Source organism: Bombina bombina, chromosome 7, assembly GCF_027579735.1.
Source record: "Bombina bombina isolate aBomBom1 chromosome 7, aBomBom1.pri, whole genome shotgun sequence".
Lineage (NCBI taxonomy): Eukaryota > Metazoa > Chordata > Amphibia > Anura > Bombinatoridae > Bombina > Bombina bombina.
This window is the reverse complement of record NC_069505.1, coordinates 17,344,416-17,365,781: the sequence shown is the minus strand read 5'-3', so window position 1 is coordinate 17,365,781 and position 21,366 is coordinate 17,344,416. Positions and strand designations below refer to the sequence as shown.

The 21,366-nt window shown below is 41.3% G+C and overlaps 1 protein-coding gene across 1 annotated transcript in view; it reads right to left on the bottom strand.

Annotated features, from left to right (window-relative positions):
- Nucleotides 1-6,816: 6,816 nt before the first annotated feature.
- SF3B2 (splicing factor 3b subunit 2) overlaps nucleotides 6,817-21,366 on the bottom strand; it is a 61,626-nt gene continuing 47,076 nt past the window's right edge. Inside the window, exons 11-21 of the mRNA XM_053719970.1 lie at nucleotides 12,309-12,389; nucleotides 11,852-12,079; nucleotides 11,542-11,691; nucleotides 11,277-11,366; nucleotides 10,749-10,856; nucleotides 10,227-10,334; nucleotides 8,487-8,629; nucleotides 8,206-8,307; nucleotides 7,741-7,840; nucleotides 7,387-7,572; nucleotides 6,817-6,974 (exon numbers count right to left, since the gene is read on the bottom strand). Coding sequence (XP_053575945.1) covers nucleotides 6,903-6,974; nucleotides 7,387-7,572; nucleotides 7,741-7,840; nucleotides 8,206-8,307; nucleotides 8,487-8,629; nucleotides 10,227-10,334; nucleotides 10,749-10,856; nucleotides 11,277-11,366; nucleotides 11,542-11,691; nucleotides 11,852-12,079; nucleotides 12,309-12,389 — 1,368 coding nt within the window. The 3' untranslated portion in view covers nucleotides 6,817-6,902. The remainder of the gene's footprint in view (nucleotides 6,975-7,386; nucleotides 7,573-7,740; nucleotides 7,841-8,205; nucleotides 8,308-8,486; nucleotides 8,630-10,226; nucleotides 10,335-10,748; nucleotides 10,857-11,276; nucleotides 11,367-11,541; nucleotides 11,692-11,851; nucleotides 12,080-12,308; nucleotides 12,390-21,366) is intronic.

Genomic DNA, 21,366 nt, shown 5'->3' with positions numbered 1-21,366 from the left:
GGGTCATCATTACTTCTGGGATACCAATACCAAAGCAAAAGTACACGGATGACGGGAGGGATAGGCAGGCTCTTTTATACAGAAGGAACCACTGCCTGAAGAACCTTTCTCCCAAAAATAGCCTCCGAGGAAGCAAATGTGTCAAATTTGTAAAATTTGGAAAAAGTATGAAGCGAAGACCAAGTTGCAGCCTTGCAAATCTGTTCAACAGAGGCCTCATTCTTGAAGGCCCAAGTGGAAGCCACAGCTCTAGTAGAATGGGCTGTAATTCTTTCAGGAGGCTGCTGTCCAGCAGTCTCATAAGCCAAACGTATTATACTACGAAGCCAAAAGGAAAGAGAGGTTGCCGAAGCCTTTTGACCTCTCCTCTGACCAGAGTACACGACAAATAGAGAAGACGTTTGTCGAAATTCCTTAGTTGCCTGTAAGTAAAATTTTAGGGCACGAACTACGTCCAGATTATGTAGTAAGTGTTCCTTCTTTGAAGAAGGATTTGGACACAAAGAAGGAACAACAATCTCTTGATTGATATTCCTGTTAGTGACTACCTTGGGTAAGAACCCAGGTTTAGTACGCAGAACTACCTTATCTGAATGAAAAATCAAATAAGGAGAATCACAATGTAAGGCTGATAACTCAGAGACTCTTCGAGCCGAGGAAATAGCCATTAAAAATAGAACTTTCCAAGATAACAACTTTATATCAATGGAATGGAGGGGTTCAAACGGAACGCCCTGTAAAACGTTTAGAACAAGATTTAAACTCCATGGTGGAGCAACAGTCTTAAACACAGGCTTAATCCTCGCTAGAGCCTGACAAAAAGCCTGAACGTCTGGCACTTCTGACAGACGTTTGTGTAACAGAATAGACAGAGCTGAGATCTGTCCCTTTAGTGAACTAGCAGATAAACCCTTTTCTAAACCTTCTTGTAGAAAAGACAATATCCTAGGAATCCTAACCTTACTCCAAGAGTAACCTTTGGATTCACACCAATAAAGGTATTTACGCCATATTTTGTGGTAAATCTTTCTGGTAACAGGCTTCCTAGCCTGTATTAAGGTGTCAATAACTGACTCAGAAAACCCACGTTTTGATAAAATCAAACGTTCAATTTCCAAGCAGTCAGCTTCAGAGAAATTAGATTTTGATGTTTGAAAGGACCCTGTATCAGAAGGTCCTGTTTCAGAGGTAGAGACCAAGGTGGACAGGATGACATGTCCACCAGGTCTGCATACCAAGTCCTGCGTGGCCATGCAGGTGCTATCAGAATCACTGATGCTCTCTCCTGTTTGATTCTGGCAATCAATCGAGGAAGCATCGGGAAGGGTGGAAACACATAAGCCATCCTGAAGTTCCAAGGTGCTGTCAGGGCATCTATTAGGACTGCTCCTGGATCCCTGGATCTGGACCCGTAACGAGGAAGCTTGGCGTTCTGTCGAGACGCCATGAGATCTATCTCTGGTTTGCCCCAACGTCGAAGTATTTGGGCAAAGACCTCCGGATGAAGTTCCCACTCCCCCGGATGAAAAGTCTGACGACTTAAGAAATCCGCCTCCCAGTTCTCCACTCCCGGGATGTGGATTGCTGACAGGTGGCAAGAGTGAAACTCTGCCCAGCGAATTATCTTTGATACTTCCATCATTGCTAGGGAGCTTCTTGTCCCTCCCTGATGGTTGATGTAAGCTACAGTCGTGATGTTGTCCGACTGAAACCTGATGAACTCCCGAGTTGTCAACTGGGGCCAAGCCAGGAGGGCATTGAGAACTGCTCTCAATTCCAGAATGTTTATTGGCAGGAGACTCTCCTCCTGACTCCATTGTCCCTGAGCCTTCCGAAAATTCCAGACGGCACCCCAACCTAGAAGGCTGGCGTCTGTTGTTACAATTGTCCAGTCTGGTCTGCTGAATGGCATCCCCCTGGACAGATGTGGCCGAGAAAGCCACCATAGAAGAGAATTTCTGGTCTCTTGATCCAGATTCAGAGAAGGGGACAAGTCTGAGTAATCCCCATTCCACTGACTTAGCATGCACAATTGCAGTGGTCTGAGGTGTAAGCGAGCAAATGGCACTATGTCCATTGCCGCTACCATTAAGCCAATTAGCTCCATGCATTGAGCCACCGATGGGTGTTGAATGGAATGAAGGGTGCGGCAAGCACTTTGAAGTCTTGTTAACCTGTCCTCTGTCAGGTAAATCTTCATTTCTACAGAATCTATAAGAGTCCCCAGGAAGGGAACTCTTGTGAGTGGGACGAGTGAACTTTTCTTTTCGTTCACCTTCCATCCATGTGACCTTAGAAATGCCAGTACTAACTCTGTATGAGACTTGGCAATTTGAAAGCTTGAAGCTTGTATCAGAATGTCGTCTAGGTAGGGAGCTACCGAGATTCCCAGCGGTCTTAGTACCGCCAGAAGAGCGCCTAGAACCTTTGTGAAGATTCTTGGAGCTGTAGCCAATCCGAATGGAAGAGCTACAAACTGGTAATGCCTGTCTAGAAAGGCAAATCTTAGATACCGGTAATGATCTTTGTGAATCGGTATGTGAAGGTAAGCGTCCTTTAAATCCACTGTGGTCATGTACTGACCCTCTTGGATCATGGGTAAAATTGTCCGGATAGTCTCCATTTTGAATGATGGAACTCTTAGGAATTTGTTTAGGATCTTTAAATCCAGGATTGGTCTGAAAGTTCCCTCTTTTTTGGGAACCACAAACAGATTTGAGTAAAACCCTTTTCCCTGTTCCGACCGTGGAACTGGATGGATTACTCCCATTAACAATAGTTCTTGTATGCAGCGTAGAAACGCTTCTTTCTTTGTTTGGTTTGTCGACAACCTTGACAGATGAAATCTCTCTCTTGGAGGAGAGTGTTTGAAGTCCAGAAGGTATCCCTGAGATATTATCTCTAGCGCCCAGGGATCCTGGACATCTCTTGCCCAAGCCTGGGCGAAGAGAGAAAGTCTGCCCCCCACTAGATCCGATCCCGGATCGGGGGCCCTCAATTCATGCTGTCTTAGTGGCAGCTGCAGGCTTCCTGGCCTGCTTGCCCTTGTTCCAGGACTGGTTAGGTCTCCAGCCTTGTCTGTAGCGAGCACCAGATCCTTCTTGTTTTGGAGTAGTGGAAGTTGATGCTGCTCCTGCTTTGAAATTCCGAAAGGAACGAAAATTAGACTGTCTAGCCTTAGGTTTGGCTTTGTCTTGAGGTAGGGTGTGGCCCTTACCTCCTGTAATGTCAGCGATAATTTCTTTCAAACCAGGCCCAAATAGGGTCTGTCCCTTGAAAGGTATATTAAGTAATTTGGACTTAGAAGTTACATCAGCTGACCAGGATTTTAGCCACAGTGCTCTGCGCGCCTGAATGGCGAATCCGGAATTCTTAACCGTAAGCTTAATTAAATGTACTACGGCTTCCGAAATGAATGAATTAGATAGCTTAAGTACTCTAAGCCTGTCTGAAATGTTGTCCAGCGTAGCTGAACCAAGATTCTCTTCTAGAGACTCAATCCAGAATGCCGCTGCAGCCGTGATCGGCGCAATGCATGCAAGGGGTTGCAATATAAAACCTTGTTGAACAAACATTTTCTTAAGGTAACCCTCTAATTTTTTATCCATTGGATCTGAAAAGGCACAGCTATCCTCTACCGGGATAGTGGTACGTTTAGCTAAAGTAGAAACTGCTCCCTCCACCTTAGGGACCGTTTGCCATAAGTCCCGTGTGGTGGTGTCTATTGGAAACATCTTTCTAAATATCGGAGGGGGTGAGAACGGCACACCGGGTCTATCCCACTCCTTAGTAATAATTTCAGTTAGTCTCTTAGGTATAGGAAAAACGTCAGTACTTGTTGGTACAGCAAAATATTTATCCAACCTACACATTTTCTCTGGTATTGCAACTGTGTTACAATCATTCAGGGCCGCTAACACCTCCCCTAGTAAAACACGGAGGTTTTCCAGCCTAAATTTAAAATATCTGAATCCAATCTGTTTGGATCAGAACCGTCAGCCGCAGAATGAAGCTCTCCGTCCTCATGTTCTGCAAGTTGCGACGCAGTATCTGACATGGCCCTAACATTATCAGCGCACTCTGTTCTCACCCCAGAGTGATCACGCTTGCCCCTTAGTTCTGGTAATTTAGCCAAAACCTCAGTCATAACAGTAGCCATATCTTGCAATGTTATTTGTACTGGGCGCCACCATTTCGCGCACGTCCCGAGCGGGAGATGCAGGTACTGTCACGTGAGGCGAGTTAGTCGGCATAACTCTCCCCTCGTTGTTTGGTGAAATTTGTTCAATTTGTACAGATTGACTTTTATTTAACGTAGCATCAATACAGTTAGTACATAAATTTCTATTGGGCTCCACCTTGGCGTTAGTACAAATAGTACAGGTCTCCTCTTCTGAATCAGACATGTTTAACAAACTAGCAAATAAACTTGCAATTTGGAAAAAAACGAACTGTGCTTAACAAGCACTGAATATATATAACAGATGAAAAACAATAAGCTTTGTAAAACAAAACGCAATTTAGCAAAGGCTTGTACCCAGTAGCAAGGAATAACTAACCCTGAGGCATAAAAAAGTTAAAGAATAAACGTTTTATATCACAGTCAACTACAATCTTACAGCTCTGTTAGATTACTTCCCTCAAATTAGCTTTGAAGATCCCTGGGTTCTGTAGAGATAAACCGGAACATGCAGGAAAAAACGATGAGCTTGTGACTGAAATTTTTAATGCGTAGCAAAAGCGCCAAAAAAAGGTCCCACCCCCTCACACACAACAGTGAGAGAGATCAGGAAACTGTCATAATTAGATCCAGTAACTGCCAAGTGGAAAAATAGTGCCCAAACATTTTATTCACCCAGTACCTCAGAAAATGAAAACGATTTTACATTCCAGCAAAAACGTTTTACATAATTAAGAGTTATTAAAAAGCCTGTTGCATTGCCAGTAGGCTAAAGTCTTATATACATAGTGTAATTCCAGTGAAGTACCATTCCCCAGAATACAAAAAATGTAAATTATACATACATGATATTATGTCGGTATGGCAGGATTTTCTCAGCAATTCCATTGTTAGAAAATAAAAACTGCTACATACCTCTTTGCAGAATAAACTGCCCGCTGTCCCCTGATCTGAAGTTTACCTCTCCTCAGATGGCCGAGAAACAGCAATATGATCTTAACAACTCCGGCTAAAATCATAGTAAAAACTCTGGTAGATTCTTCTTCAAACTCCACCAGAGAAGGAATAACACACTCCGGTGCTATTAAAAAATAACAAACTTTTGATTGAAGAAATAAACTAAATAAAATCACCATAGTCCTCTCACACATCCTATCTAGTCGTTGGGTGCAAGAGAATGACTGGGGGTGACGTAGAGGGGAGGGGCTATATGCAACTCTGCTGGGTGAATCCTCTTGCACTTCCTGTTGGGGAGGAGTAATATCCCAGAAGTAATGATGACCCGTGGACTGATCACACTTAACAGAAGAAATATTATTAAATTCCACTGCCTATTCAGAATAACGATCCAAAAACTCAGTCTTAGATATAATCAAAGGATGATTAGCTGCTGCATCACGATATGCACATCGAAGGTAAAGTGCAAGTTACTCCAAACAAACAGACTCTGAAGTTTTAGAGTGTGTAATGGCGAATCCCACAAGGGTGGCGTCAGAGAAATCAGCTGCTGCCACTGCCTACGCGCGTTTCATCCCCTTGACTGACAGGGACTTCCTCAGGGCTGACGTCGTAAGAAACTCGGCCTTTTATAGGCCATACAGAACACGCCTCCAGGAAAGGATGAAATTATTTGTTGCAAACGTAAGGTATCAAGAGAAAAAAAACTTTCTATATATATATATATACAAATATAACAATTTTATTACAATGTTTATTTTAATAAGAAGATAGTGCAATCGAAGACATGCAAAAACTAAATGTATAAGGGGAAATGCTGAAAGGCGAGATTATCCCTCCGGTCACATGATTTGCAGACAAAGGAAAAAATAAAAAAATTATAATTTATACCTTCTTAGGGTAATATTTAATATGTTTGTAAGAATAACGAAAAATGCACATGGTGTTTAAAGGGCTTAGAAATATATGTGAATGATAAATCTAAAAATGCAAAACCCATATATTATTAATGGGAAAATATAGGAGTGCAGATTCTAACCACGGACCTAAAGATAAAAATATATACCTAATTAGCACAATCTAAGTATGTCTTAGTCCACTCGCCTACATAGGGGAATAACCACATAAGGTGGAAGTCTCAGACTAATAATCTTTAAAAGTAATAATAAATCAAAGATTAATTTCCAGGCAAACACTAAGAAACCAGAATGAGGATCAAATCTGTAAATCATGAGACAGACCCAACAAATAAAGAAGTATACATGGCCCCAACAAGACAGCCACTAATATCTAGCCCAAAGTCAGTTCCACACAACTTATATTTCTAATTTATTAATCTCTTGCCAACAAGCCCAAGGTACAACTCCGGTCACATGATTTGCAGACAAAGGAAAAAAAAAATATTATAATTTCTTCCTTCTTAGCATAATATTTAATATGTTTGTAAGAATAACGAAAAATGCACATAGTGCTTAGAAATATATGTGAATGATAGATCTAAAAACACAAAGCCTATATATTATCTTATATATTATCTTCTTATAATCTTCCAGGGTAACATTACAATACTATGTAACAAAACATTTTATTATATTTCCCTTGTTTATATTTATTTAAAGTCTAAACGGCCTAATTACACAGCAAAATATCAAGTGAACAGTAAAAATACAAACACAGGGAACTGTATAACAGGTTTTATTACAAATAAAAAGAATGAGATGGATTGGGGTGGGTGGGGGAGATGGAGAGGTGGGTGGTAAAGTGCTCAGAACTTAAACTCCTTGTATTTCTTGCCCCCCGATCGGGAGTCCTGCGTCTGTCCTTTTCTTTTCTTTTGCTGCAATAAAAAACAAAAAGCATAAGCACTAGAGGAAGATGGGAGATTCTCTAGTATATATGTTTTAATACTTTATGCAGATATCAGGAATTTCCATTATTTATTTGTACATGTACACACGTTTAACACATTGCAACTCCTAAGCAGAACACAACTTATGATTGAAGACTACATGTGTATGCTGCTCTTAATCGGCTCAGGAGTTGCAATTTGACAAACTAAATGCACCGGGCAGATTTTAAATCTAATTTTGTTATACTAAGAAAGCCATTGAGGTTTTGCTTTTTTACAGCATTTTCCCTGAAGCAAAGGGGTTGGTTTATAATTTCACATTTGTACAGACGTATGCGCTATATAAACATGTGCAACACAGCTAGCATAAACCCGCTGTTATACACAGTAAGGTTCTTACCTTCTGTTTAGCTGCATGCTCAGCCACCATGTCGCTGAAGTCTTCTTTCTGGACCTGTTCTTGAGCTTCTCTCACCCGCTCCTCGTACTTCTGAGTCATGGCCGATGGGTCCAGCTCCAACTCTTCAGGTGCGAGTGCCACTTCCACTCCCTGTATTTCAGTGGGGCCGCCTCTACGGGACATCGCCTGATGAGACAGAGATCAAGTCAGGCATGGCCGTCTAATTTAATATTAAATATCCCAGAGACAGCTTAAAACCTTCTTCCCCCACTTCCCCTGCTTTTCTGCGGAGCCACCAACCCTGTGTTAACCATTTCCCAACATCCCCATCCAACATTCACTGATGCCTCTCACCGTAGAGATGTCGTAGATGTGAGTAGAGCCCATCATGGCACCGCCGACAGTAGCCGTCCTCTTTTCTGGGAGAACCGTAAACAGTTGTGGAGTCTCTGTACTGTGGGGGGCAAAGAGGAAACTTTACAGGAGGCCAAATATTATTACACACAGTCTTATCAGGAGAAGAAATACAAGTGCTTAAACACACTGCAGTTAAGAGGGATTACGCGTTTTGCTTTATATGGGGGGCACTAGCCATATGACTACTGGCTTCGCTCAAAAAGATTAAAATACTGGCAAGTGCATTGGTACTACAGAAAGATAGCACAATCACAACCACCAAGGAAGGAAATAAAAAAAATATATAAATATAAATATATATATATATATATATATTTTTTTTTCGACAATTCATACAAAATGTGGTACTACGAGTTGTAGCAACAGCAAGGAGTGCCGGTCACCCAAACAGGGCAAACTAACCCATCCATGGCCTCTTCGATCTTCTTCTTCCTTAGCTCAATCAGCTCTGGGGTCTCCATACCAGCTGGGACTGAAGAAAAGCCTCCGGGCGTGATTAATCCACTGCAGGGAAAATTGGAGAAGATGCATAAAAATAGATACATTTCCTCAACTGAAAACAAAGAGTGACAAAAGATGCTAGGAAGATGTTAAATTGAGTGTTGGGGCAACATGACACAGCCTGTAAGAATTGGCAACGATTTTATGAACCTACTACAGTGGTAAGCAGATTACGATCTCACCTGTCAGCGGGGGTAATAAATCCAGTTTCGTCTGGTTTATCTTCATCACTCTCGTCTTCTTCCTCTTCTGAGGAGGATTCGTCATCAGAAAGTTCCAGCTCTCCCCAAGGGGTCCTGTCTATATCCTCCTCTTCATTTTTACTCTGAAAGTAGAATAAAGAAAGATGCATATGAGCAGGCCTTGTATAGATAACACCCTAAAGCAGCTGACTGGCGCAAGAGCACTTGCTTTGTGAGCTGTCGATTGTGAACACAACAAGAATGGAACCAGATGCTTGTAAAAAAAATACCCCATTACCACACCCAGTTTTATGTTCCTTGGGTGCATCTTATACCTTTAAAGTAATTCATGCAACAGAAGACTGGGAAGGAAACAGGCAGTGATGAAACAATTTTACTCAGTCTTCTGGCATTCCCCTTGGAAACAGATATATTAAAGGGACAGTCTAGTCAAAAATAACCTGTCATGATTCAGATAGGACATGCAATTTTAAACAACTTTCCAATTTACTTTTATAATCAATTTTGCTTCGTTCTCTTGGTATTCTTTGTTGTAAGTAAAACCTAGGTAGGCTCCTATGCTAATTTCTTAGCCCTTGAAGGCCACCTCTTATCTGAATTCATTTTGAGAATTGTTCACGACTAGAGGGCGTTCGTTCATGTGTGCCATATAGATAACATTGTGCTCATGCACGTGGAGTTACTTAGGGGTCAGCACTGATTGACTAAAATACAAGTCTATCAAAAGAACTGAGATAAGGGGGCAGTTTGCAGAGGCTTAAATACAAGGTAATCAGAGGTAAAATGTAAATTAATATAACAGTGTTGGTTATGAAAAACTGGGGAATGTGTAAAAAGAATTATCTATATTTTTAAACAATAAAAAAAATCTGGTGTAGACTGTCCCTTTAAGTTACTTTATATAAAATTAGCAGTTTTTCTTTTGGTTAGTTTCTTTATTCTGGTTTACACACAAAACCTGGGGTATCATCAAGCAACTGTTAAACTGCATAATACGCATTTATGTTTCACCAAACTGGACTCCAAGAGTGAGTCTCATTTCTGGTGGGATCATTTCCACAAACATTAATATAATATAAATTCGGACCTCAAGCAGTATGTTGGCCCAAATCACAAAAGGATGGACATACTGGCTCAATATAATGAATTGCCAAAACATCTATTGGGACTAGGTTTGTTAAAGTTAAACGCTAGGATTTACTATTGAAACAAATAAAAGGGCACTTTCATTCATGACGTATAAGATACTTTATGTAGAAAGCGCCTTTATTTGTTACAATCGATCGCCGCTCTTAGCTGCTACAGCAGAGCACGGCTAATTTTTTTTTTGGCTAAGAGGTGACGTTTTCACCTCATAGCCAATAGCAGTGCAGTAAAACCGGCTCCCATGGGCGCCAAGCCAGAATTACCGCACGGCTATTGGCTAAGAGGTGAAAACGTCAGCTTTTAGCCAAAAATTTTTTTAGCCGTGCTCTGCTGTAGCAGCTAAAAACGGCGATCGATTGAATCAAATAAAGGAGCTTTCTACATGAAGTATATTATACTTCATGAATGAAAGTGCCCTTTGTTTCAATCGTAAATCCTAGAGTTTTTAAAACGCTGGGATTTACTTTCACTTTAAACCACAACTATAATGCAAGTAAAACTATAGAAAACTTATAGGCATTGACCGAGAGAAACACTTCCGTGCCAGCTATACATTCTTCCCACCCTCGTTACCTGGAATTCTGAAGCATTGGTCCCAAACACGTCTCCATACAGGGGCTTCCCCATCTCATCCACAGGGGGCTTTCCCCAGCCACCTGCATGGTATCCAAAGGAGCATCCCTACAAGATAAAAAACAGTGAGAACAGCAGAAGGCAATACATATGGAAGACAGCAATGAGGGTGAGGAATGAGAAGAGAGGCGGATGTTAGAGTAAAAGCAAGAAAGGTGAGGGAGCTAAGCTGGGAGCTGAGAGAGGTTGAAAGGCTTTTGAAATGCAAGTGAGGCACAAAGCAAAAGGGCAAACACAACAATAGAAGGTATTTAGGGAACATAGAAGGATGGAACAAGGGCACAAATAGAGAACAGATTTTATTTTTGCTAATTTAGTATTTAGAGAGATAGGGAAGCAGGACAGTTGTCATGTTGAGGAACAAACCATGTGGGGGAGGAGGAGACTGATAGGATCAACATTTGTAGATGTAAACTATTAAATAGTAAAAGTAATTAATGGAGAATACGCAAATGACCTTACCTCTGGGATCGGGGAATTAAGACCAGGGATTTTGAGGTTGGGGTATGAGGGCGGAGGTCCATATCTCTGCATTGCAATGAGCCAGGGAGGGGGCACCTTATGTGAGTTCTAAACAGGATCAGGGAAAGAGGAAAGAAACAATGTTATATAAAATGTGTCAGTTTTACCCTAACACTAAGGGCACCATTGGGGCTTGTCACTGCTATTAATTCAGTAGCTACACTTGCTTAATATGCAAGTGTACATGCAGCTAAAATACCAAAGTCTCCCCTATAAACCCACACGGAGGATGAGACATGAGCTCATATTAGTATCAGTATTTAAAGAGTATGAAAAAAAATCCATCATATCTCAAATATTGGGTTTGTTAACAACTGCACCTGCCGACATCTACATCCCCAACACAAATTTATAGCTTTACTACTAGATGATTTAACACTGAACGTTTATGCCCAGAAGTCATCTCTTGTTGCATTTCCAAACTTTTGACACCATAATGTGTGCACCATAATAAAAATAATCGCCTACCGGTCCCACTGGCATTCCCAGCGTAATCCTCAGCTCATCAGAAAGGTCTCCTGGCTTCTTCTCCTTTAGGCGAGTCTCAAATTCTTTCCCCTAAAAGACAAGGCGAGAAAATAAACAGAAGTTCAACAAAATACTAGTGAACCTGGAGATGCCAATCTCACCTATTGCACAATCAAGCCAGGCTAGCCCAGGTCCGGCCAGTTTATATGTGACACAAAGTTTCAATTCTGTTTGTAGACCCAGCTTCTACACACTTCTGTCATACCTCATAATAAAGGTCCCCGTGGATGGTGAGCTTGGGCTTGCTCTGCCATTTGAAGAAGGCATCATGCAGCTTCTGATAGTCTATGTCGATTTTGCCCATTTTTGGTCGAACTTTCTCCCTCATCTTGGACTTCATCGTTTTCTGTTCCTCCTATACAACCATATGGAATGGGAGATAGAATGAAGAGTTATATATGAATGAACATGCCTTATGGCAGTAAGTGACAAACCTAAGAGACTAATGAATGCCTTTTATATCCATCCTTTATTCTGTATTGCCCTTTCTTAATGTTGGCTCATGGGTTCCTCACCTTCTCTTGCAGGGCCTCCCTCATCTCCTGAATACCCGTCCTCTTGATGAACTCTGGCAGCTGGAAGGGAGGTTTCTCTATCCCTCGTTTGCCCTGTAGGTATTTGCGCTTGAAACACCAGTGACGTGGGACAGGGACAGAATTGCGGGTTCCCTTTAAGTGGACGAGGAGTTTGGGGTCCTGAGCTGTGACGTCATGCATCTCCACCACATCTGGTCGGGACACCAGCTGAGTGAAGGGGGGGGGTGGAAAAGTAGAAAGAAAATAAAGACAAAGTGTTATTTGTTGTATGGAACAAATATGGAGGATGAGACATGTAATGAGGATAAGAGACGGTCATAAGAAATACTTCAAGAAATGGACAAAAACTATCAAAGCTCGTCACTTGATGCACGTGATAGGAAACCTCTCAAGTCTTATCTGGTGCTGCCCAAATGTCCCCAGCCTCACCACTCACCTGCTTCAGCTCTGCCACCGTGAACCTGTTCATTCTTCGTAACTTTTTCTTTGACAGCTTGGGAGCGTCCAGTTTCTTGTCCTGGAAATGTGAAGTTACCAGTGAGTGCGATTATGGAAAACAAGCCGTGAGGGAAGCAGCTATGAATATGAGTTTAGGGAAACCCAGGAGGAAGAATAGGAAAGCGATCATTTTCTTTTGGTATATAAAATATGATACAATGTAATGCATGAGCATACGAGGACTAGACCGGGTTAAGCTGTATTAAAAAAGGACAAACTCGAAATTAAAGGGACATTAAACCCAAAATGTTTCTTTCATAATTCAGATAGAGCAGCAATTTTAAGCAACTTTCTAAATTTACTCCTATTAATTTTTCTTTGTTCTCTTGCAATCTTTATTTGAAAAAGAAGGCATCTAAGCTAAGGAGCCAGTCAATTTTTGATTCAGACATTGGACAGCACTTGTTTTTTGCTGCTGTCCAATTAGCAAGGACAACCCAGGTTGTGAACTAAAAATGGGCCGGCTTCTAAACTTACATTCTTGCTTTTCAAATAAAAATAGCAGGAGAATGAAGAAATATTAATAGGAGTGAATTTGAAAATTGCTGCTCTATCTGAATCATGAAATAAAAAATTTGGGTTCAGTGTCCCTTTATAGTTAAGACAGAGAATACATAGAATTTACTTCTATTATCAAATTGACTTTCTTCTTTTGGCATCCTTTGTTGAAAAACATATCTAGACATGCTGAGTAGCATGCACGTCTATGGCAGTAGTATTTGCAATCTTATACAATGTAGTGCTCTAGACATGTATATTGTTTTGTGAAAAAACAGAATTTATGTTTACCTGATAAATTTCTTTCTCCAACGGTGTGTCCGGTCCACGGCGTCATCCTTACTTGTGGGATATTCTCTTCCCCAACAGGAAATGGCAAAGAGCCCAGCAAAGCTGGTCACATGATCCCTCCTAGGCTCCGCCTACCCCAGTCATTCGACCGACGTTAAGGAGGAATAATTGCATAGGAGAAACCATATGGTACCGTGGTGACTGTAGTTAAAGAAAATAAAATATCAGACCTGATTAAAAAAAAAAAACCAGGGCGGGCCGTGGACCGGACACACCGTTGGAGAAAGAAATTTATCAGGTAAAAATAAATTCTGTTTTCTCCAACATAGGTGTGTCCGGTCCACGGCGTCATCCTTACTTGTGGGAACCAATACCAAAGCTTTAGGACACGGATGAAGGGAGGGAGCAAATCAGGTCACCTAAATGGAAGGCACCACGGCTTGCAAAACCTTTCTCCCAAAAATAGCCTCAGAAGAAGCAAAAGTATCAAACTTGTAAAATTTGGTAAAAGTGTGCAGTGAAGACCAAGTCGCTGCCCTACATATCTGATCAACAGAAGCCTCGTTCTTGAAGGCCCATGTGGAAGCCACAGCCCTAGTGGAATGAGCTGTGATTCTTTCGGGAGGCTGCCGTCCAGCAGTCTCGTAAGCCAATCTGATGATGCTTTTAATCCAAAAAGAGAGAGAGGTAGAAGTTGCTTTTTGACCTCTCCTTTTACCTGAATAAACAACAAACAAGGAAGATGTTTGTCTAAAATCCTTTGTAGCATCTAAATAGAATTTTAGAGCGCGAACAACATCCAAATTGTGCAACAAACGTTCCTTCTTTGAAACTGGTTTTGGACACAGAGAAGGTACGATAATCTCCTGGTTAATGTTTTTGTTAGAAACAACTTTTGGAAGAAAACCAGGTTTAGTACGTAAAACCACCTTATCTGCATGGAACACCAGATAAGGAGGAGAACACTGCAGAGCAGATAATTCTGAGACTCTTCTAGCAGAAGAAATCGCAACTAAAAACAAAACTTTCCAAGATAATAACTTAATATCAACGGAATGTAAGGGTTCAAACGGAACCCCCTGAAGAACTGAAAGAACTAAATTGAGACTCCAAGGAGGAGTCAAAGGTTTGTAAACAGGCTTGATTCTAACCAGAGCCTGAACAAAGGCTTGAACATCTGGCACAGCTGCCAGCTTTTTGTGAAGTAATACCGACAAGGCAGAAATCTGTCCCTTCAGGGAACTTGCAGATAATCCTTTTTCCAATCCTTCTTGAAGGAAGGATAGAATCCTAGGAATCTTAACCTTGTCCCAAGGGAATCCTTTAGATTCACACCAAGAGATATATTTTTTCCAAATTTTGTGGTAAATCTTTCTAGTCACAGGCTTTCTGGCCTGAACAAGAGTATCGATCACAGAATCTGAGAATCCTCGCTTCGATAAAATCAAGCGTTCAATCTCCAAGCAGTCAGCTGGAGTGAAACCAGATTCGGATGTTCGAACGGACCCTGAACAAGAAGGTCTCGTCTCAAAGGTAGCTTCCAAGGTGGAGCCGATGACATATTCACCAGATCTGCATACCAAGTCCTGCGTGGCCACGCAGGAGCTATCAAGATCACTGACGCCCTCTCCTGCTTGATCCTGGCTATCAGCCTGGGGATGAGAGGAAATGGCGGGAACACATAAGCTAGTTTGAAGGTCCAAGGTGCTACTAGTGCATCCACTAGAGCCGCCTTGGGATCCCTGGATCTGGCCCCGTAGCAAGGAACTTTGAAGTTCTGACGAGAGGCCATCAGATCCATGTCTGGAATGCCCCACAGGTGAGTGACTTGGGCAAAGATTTCCGGATGGAGTTCCCACTCCCCCGGATGCAATGTCTGCCGACTCAGAAAATCCGCTTCCCAATTTTCCACTCCTGGGATGTGGATAGCAGACAGGTGGCAGGAGTGAGACTCCGCCCAAAGAATAATTTTGGTTACTTCTTCCATCGCTAGGGAACTCCTTGTTCCCCCCTGATGGTTGATGTACGCAACAGTCGTCATGTTGTCTGATTGAAACCGTATGAACCTGGTCCTCGCAAGCTGGGGCCAGGCCTGGAGCGCATTGAATATCGCTCTCAGTTCCAGAATATTTATCGGTAGAAGAGATTCTTCCCGAGACCAAAGACCCTGAGCTTTCAGGGATCCCCAGACCGCGCCCCAGCCTATCAGACTGGCGTCGGTCGTGACAATGACCCACTCTGGTCTGTGGAACATCATCCCTTGAGACAGATTGTCCAGGGACAGCCACCAACGGAGTGAGTCTCTGGTCCTCTGATTTACTTGTATCTTCGGAGACAAGTCTGTATAGTCCCCATTCCACTGACTGAGCATGCACAGTTGTAATGGTCTTAGATGAATGCGCGCAAAAGGAACTATGTCCATCGCCGCCACCATCAACCCGATCACTTCCATGCACTGAGCTATGGAAGGAAGAGGAACGGAATGAAGTATCCGACAAGAGTCCAGAAGCTTTGTTTTTCTGGCCTCTGTTAGAAAGATCCTCATTTCTAAGGAGTCTATAATTGTTCCCAAGAAGGGAACCCTTGTTGACGGGGATAGAGAACTCTTTTCCACGTTCACTTTCCAGCCGTGAGATCTGAGAAAGGCCAGGACAATGTCCGTGTGAGCCTTTGCTTGAGGAAGGGACGACGCTTGAATCAGAATGTCGTCCAGGTAAGGTACTACTGCAATGCCCCTTGGTCTTAGCACCGCTAGAAGGGACCCTAGTACCTTTGTGAAAATCCTTGGAGCAGTGGCTAATCCGAAAGGAAGCGCCACGAACTGGTAATGTTTGTCCAGGAATGCAAACCTTAGGAACCGATGATGTTCCTTGTGGATAGGAATATGTAGATACGCATCCTTTAAATCCACCGTGGTCATAAATTGACCTTCCTGGATGGAAGGAAGGATAGTTCGAATGGTTTCCATCTTGAACGATGGGACCTTGAGAAATCTGTTTAAGATCTTGAGATCTAGGATTGGTCTGAACGTTCCCTCTTTTTTGGGAACTATGAACAGATTGGAGTAGAACCCCATCCCTTGTTCTCTTAATGGAACAGGATGAATCACTCCCATTTTTAACAGGTCTTCTACACAATGTAAGAACGCCTGTCTCTTTATGTGGTCTGAAGACAACTGCGACTTGTGGAACCTCCCCCTTGGGGGAAGTCCCTTGAATTCCAGAAGATAACCCTGGGAGACTATTTCTAGCGCCCAAGGATCCAGAACATCTCTTGCCCAAGCCTGAGCGAAGAGAGAGAGTCTGCCCCCCACCAGATCCGATCCCGGATCGGGGGCCAATATTTCATGCTGTCTTGGTAGCAGTGGCAGGTTTCTTGGCCTGCTTTCCCTTGTTCCAGCCTTGCATTGGTCTCCAAGCTGGCTTGGCCTGAGAAGTATTACCCTCTTGCTTAGAGGACGTAGCACCTTGGGCTGGTCCGTTTTTACGAAAGGGACGAAAATTAGGTCTATTTTTTGCCTTGAAGGGCCGATCCTGAGGAAGGGCGTGGCCCTTACCCCCAGTGATATCAGAGATAATCTCTTTCAAGTCAGGACCAAACAGCGTTTTCCCCTTGAAAGGAATGTTTAGTAGCTTGTTCTTGGAAGACGCATCAGCCGACCAAGATTTCAACCAAAGCGCTCTGCGCGCCACAATAGCAAACCCAGAGTTCTTAGCCGCTAACTTAGCCAATTGCAAAGAGGCGTCTAGAGTGAAAGAATTAGCCAATTTGAGAGCATTGATTCTGTCCATAATCTCCTCATAAGGAGGAGAGTCACTATCGAGCACCTTAAGCAGTTCATCAAACCAGAAATATGCGGCTGTAGAGACAGGGACAATGCATGAAATGGGTTGTAGAAGGTAACCCTGCTGAACAAACATCTTTTTAAGCAAACCTTCTAATTTTTTATCCATAGGATCTTTGAAAGCACAACTATCCTCTATGGGAATAGTGGTGCGTTTGTTTAAAGTAGAAACCGCTCCCTCGACCTTGGGGACTGACTGCCATAAGTCCTTTCTGGGGTCGACCATAGGAAACAATTTTTTAAATATGGGGGGAGGGACGAAAGGAATACCGGGCCTTTCCCATTCTTTATTAACAATGTCCGCCACCCGCTTGGGTATAGGAAAAGCTTCTGGGAGCCCCGGCACCTCTAGGAACTTGTCCATTTTACATAGTTTCTCTGGGATGACTAAATTTTCACAATCATCCAGAGTGGATAATACCTCCTTAAGCAAAATGCGGAGATGTTCCAATTTAAATTTAAATGTAATCACATCAGATTCAGCCTGCTGAGAAATGTTCCCTAAATCAGTAATTTCTCCCTCAGACAAAACCTCCCTGGCCCCCTCAGATTGGGTTAGGGGCCCTTCAGAGATATTAATATCAGCGTCGTCATGCTCTTCAGTAACTAAAACAGAGCAGCCACGCTTACGCTGACAAGGGTTCATTTTGGCTAAAATGTTTTTGACAGAATTATCCATTACAGCCGTTAATTGTTGCATAGTAAGGAGTATTGGCGCGCTAGATGTACTAGGGGCCTCCTGAGTGGGCAAGACTCGTGTAGACGAAGGAGGGAATGATGCAGTACCATGCTTACTCCCCTCACTTGAGGAATCATCTTGGGCATCATTGTCATTATCACATAAATCACATTTATTTAAATGAATAGGAATTCTGGCTTCCCCACATTCAGAACACAGTCTATCTGGTAGTTCAGACATGTTAAACAGGCATAAACTTGATCAGAAAGTACAAAAAACGTTTTAAAATAAAACCGTTACTGTCACTTTAAATTTTAAACTGAACACACTTTATTACTGCAATTGCGAAAAAACATGAAGGAATTGTTCAAAATTCACCAAATTTTCACCACAGCGTCTTAAAGCCTTGAAAATATTGCACACCAATTTTGGAAGCTTTAACCCTTAAAATAACGGAACCGGAGCCGTTTTAAGCTTTAAACCCCTTTACAGTCCCTGGTATCTGCTTTGCTGAGACCCAACCAAACCCAAAGGGGAATACGATACCAAATGACGCCTTCAGAAGTCTTTTATAAGTATCAGAGCTCCTCTCACATGCGACTGCATGCCATGCCTCTCAAAAACAAGTGCGCAACACCGGCGCGAAAATGAGACTCTGCCTATGCTTTGGGAAAGCCCCTAAAGAATAAGGTGTCTAAAACAGTGCCTGCCGATATTGTTAAATCAAAATACCCAGAATAAATGATTCCTCAAGGCTAAATAAGTGTTAATATCAATCGATTTAGCCCAAAAAAAGTCTACAGTTTAAATAAGCCCTTGTGAAGCCCTTATTTACAATCGTAATAAACATGGCTTACCGGATCCCATAGGGAAAATGACAGCTTCCAGCATTACATCGTCTTGTTAGAATGTGTCATACCTCAAGCAGCAAGAGACTGCAAACTGTTCCCCCAACTGAAGTTAATTGCTCTCAACAGTCCTGTGTGGAACAGCCATGGATTTTAGTTACGGTTGCTAAAATCATTTTCCTCATACAAACAGAATTCTTCATCTCTTTTCTGTTTCTGAGTAAATAGTACGTACCAGCACTATTTGAAAATAACAAACTCTTGATTGAATAATGAAAAACTACAGTTAAACACTAAAAAACTCTAAGCCATCTCCGTGGAGATGTTGCCTGTACAACGGCAAAGAGAATGACTGGGGTAGGCGGAGCCTAGGAGGGATCATGTGACCAGCTTTGCTGGGCTCTTTGCCATTTCCTGTTGGGGAAGAGAATATCCCACAAGTAAGGATGACGCCGTGGACCGGACACACCTATGTTGGAGAAAGATAGGGTGAAATCATTCAGTATTAACGGTTTTATCACACCTCATACACAGAGAATTTATTGGAATCTGACAAAAACATTTAATTGTAGAAGAGCTAGTGCAAACAATTGTGAACAGACAACGGGCTTGTGCACACACTGAGGCAATGCATACAAGCCTGTGACTGGCTGATGGCTGTCATGTGATACAGGAGGCAGTGAAAACAATGGAAACTGAAATCTGCTTGCACGAAATGCAGTGTTATTACATTATCTTTGTATTATGCATTTCGTATCGAAGTCTTCCGTATTTAATGGTCTTATCTAATGAAGGACACTGCACTAGAGAGTGAGACTTTATATAGGAGACAGACAATAGCCAGAGTTAAAAAGCCATGATACCCAAACAATGAAACACTAGAAAGTGCTGCAGCATAGCTGTAAAAAGCGGACTAGAAAATATCACCTGAACATCTATGTAAAAAAGAAAGATATTTTACCTCACAATGTCCTAAGTATTCAAACCCCATTGCAAATGACTTTAAAGGGGCAGTCTACTCAAAAAAAATATCTCCCCTTTATTTGTTCCCAATCATCCACTTTACCTGCTGGAGAGTATTCAATTGTTTACAAGTATTTCCATTACCCTTATATTGGCATTTGAAATTGTTTATTTAGACTGTGTTATCCCCACCCATCCTGAAAGTTTTTGGCCTCAAGGCCAAGCTGTATTAACACAGCCAGTAGAAGAAATTACACTCCCAGTGGGTTATAGAAGAGATAAGGTTATAAAATGTAAATTTTTCATTTTTCTCTCCCAAGTATTGGTGATTGATTTAAAGACAGATATAAAATAAAAACATGTATCAAGCCGGACAGAAAGCTCAGCATGTAAGGCACTGTGGCTATCTTATATCTGTAGGTATAATCAGATCTCATTACTGTATCACACTGTGTACATATACATGTGTCTGTATCTTATATCTGTAGGTATAATCAGATCTCATTACTGTATCACACTGTGTACATATACATGTCTCTGTATCTTATATCTGTAGGTATAATCAGATCTCATTACTGTATCACACTGTGTACATATACATGTGTCTGTATCTTATATCTGTAGGTATAATCAGATCTCATTACTGTATCACACTGTGTACATATACATGTCTGTATCTTATATCTGTAGGTATAATCAGATCTCATTACTGTATCACATTGTGTACATATACATGTGTCTGTATCTTATATCTGTAGGTATAATCAGATCTCATTACTGTATCACATTGTGTACATATACATGTGTCTGTATCTTATGTCTGTAGGTATAATCAGATCTCATTATATTATCACATTGTGTACATATACATGTGTCTTTATCTTATATCTGTAGGTATAATCTGATCTCATTACTTTATCACATTGTGTACATATACATGTGTTTTTATATTATATCTGTAGGTATAATCAGATCTCATTACTTTATCACACTGTGTACATATACATGTGTCTGTATCTTATATCTGTAGGTATAATCAGATCTCATTACTGTATCACATTGTGTACATATACATGTGTCTGTATCTTATATCTGTAGGTATAATTAGATCTCATTACTGTATCACATTGTGTACATATACATGTGTCTGTATCTTATATCTGTAGGTATAATCAGATCTCATTACTTTATCACACTGTGTACATATACATGTGTCTGTATCTTATATCTGTAGGTATAATCAGATCTCATTACTGTATCACATTGTGTACATATACATGTGTCTTTATCTTATATCTGTAGGTATAATCAGATCTCATTTCTTTATCACATTGTGTACATATACATGTGTCTTTATCTTATATCTGTAGGTATAATCAGATCTCATTACTGTATCACATTGTGTACATATACATGTGTCTGTATCTTATATCTGTAGGTATAATCAGATCTCATTACTGTATCACACTGTGTACATATACATGTGTCTTTATCTTATATCTATAGGTATAATCAGATCTCATTACTGTATCACACTGTGTACATATACATGTGTCTGTATCTTATATCTGTAGGCATAATCAGATCTCATTACTGTATCACATTGTGTACATATACATGTGTCTGTATCTTATATCTGTAGGTATAATTAGATCTCATTACCTTATCACATTGTGTACATATACATGTGTCTATCTTATATCTGTAGGTATAATCAGATCTCATTACTGTATCACACTGTGTACATATACATGTGTCTTTATCTTATATCTGTAGGTATAATCAGATCTCATTACTGTATCACATTGTGTACATATACATGTGTGCGTATCTTATATCTATAGGTATAATCAGATCTCATTACATTATCACA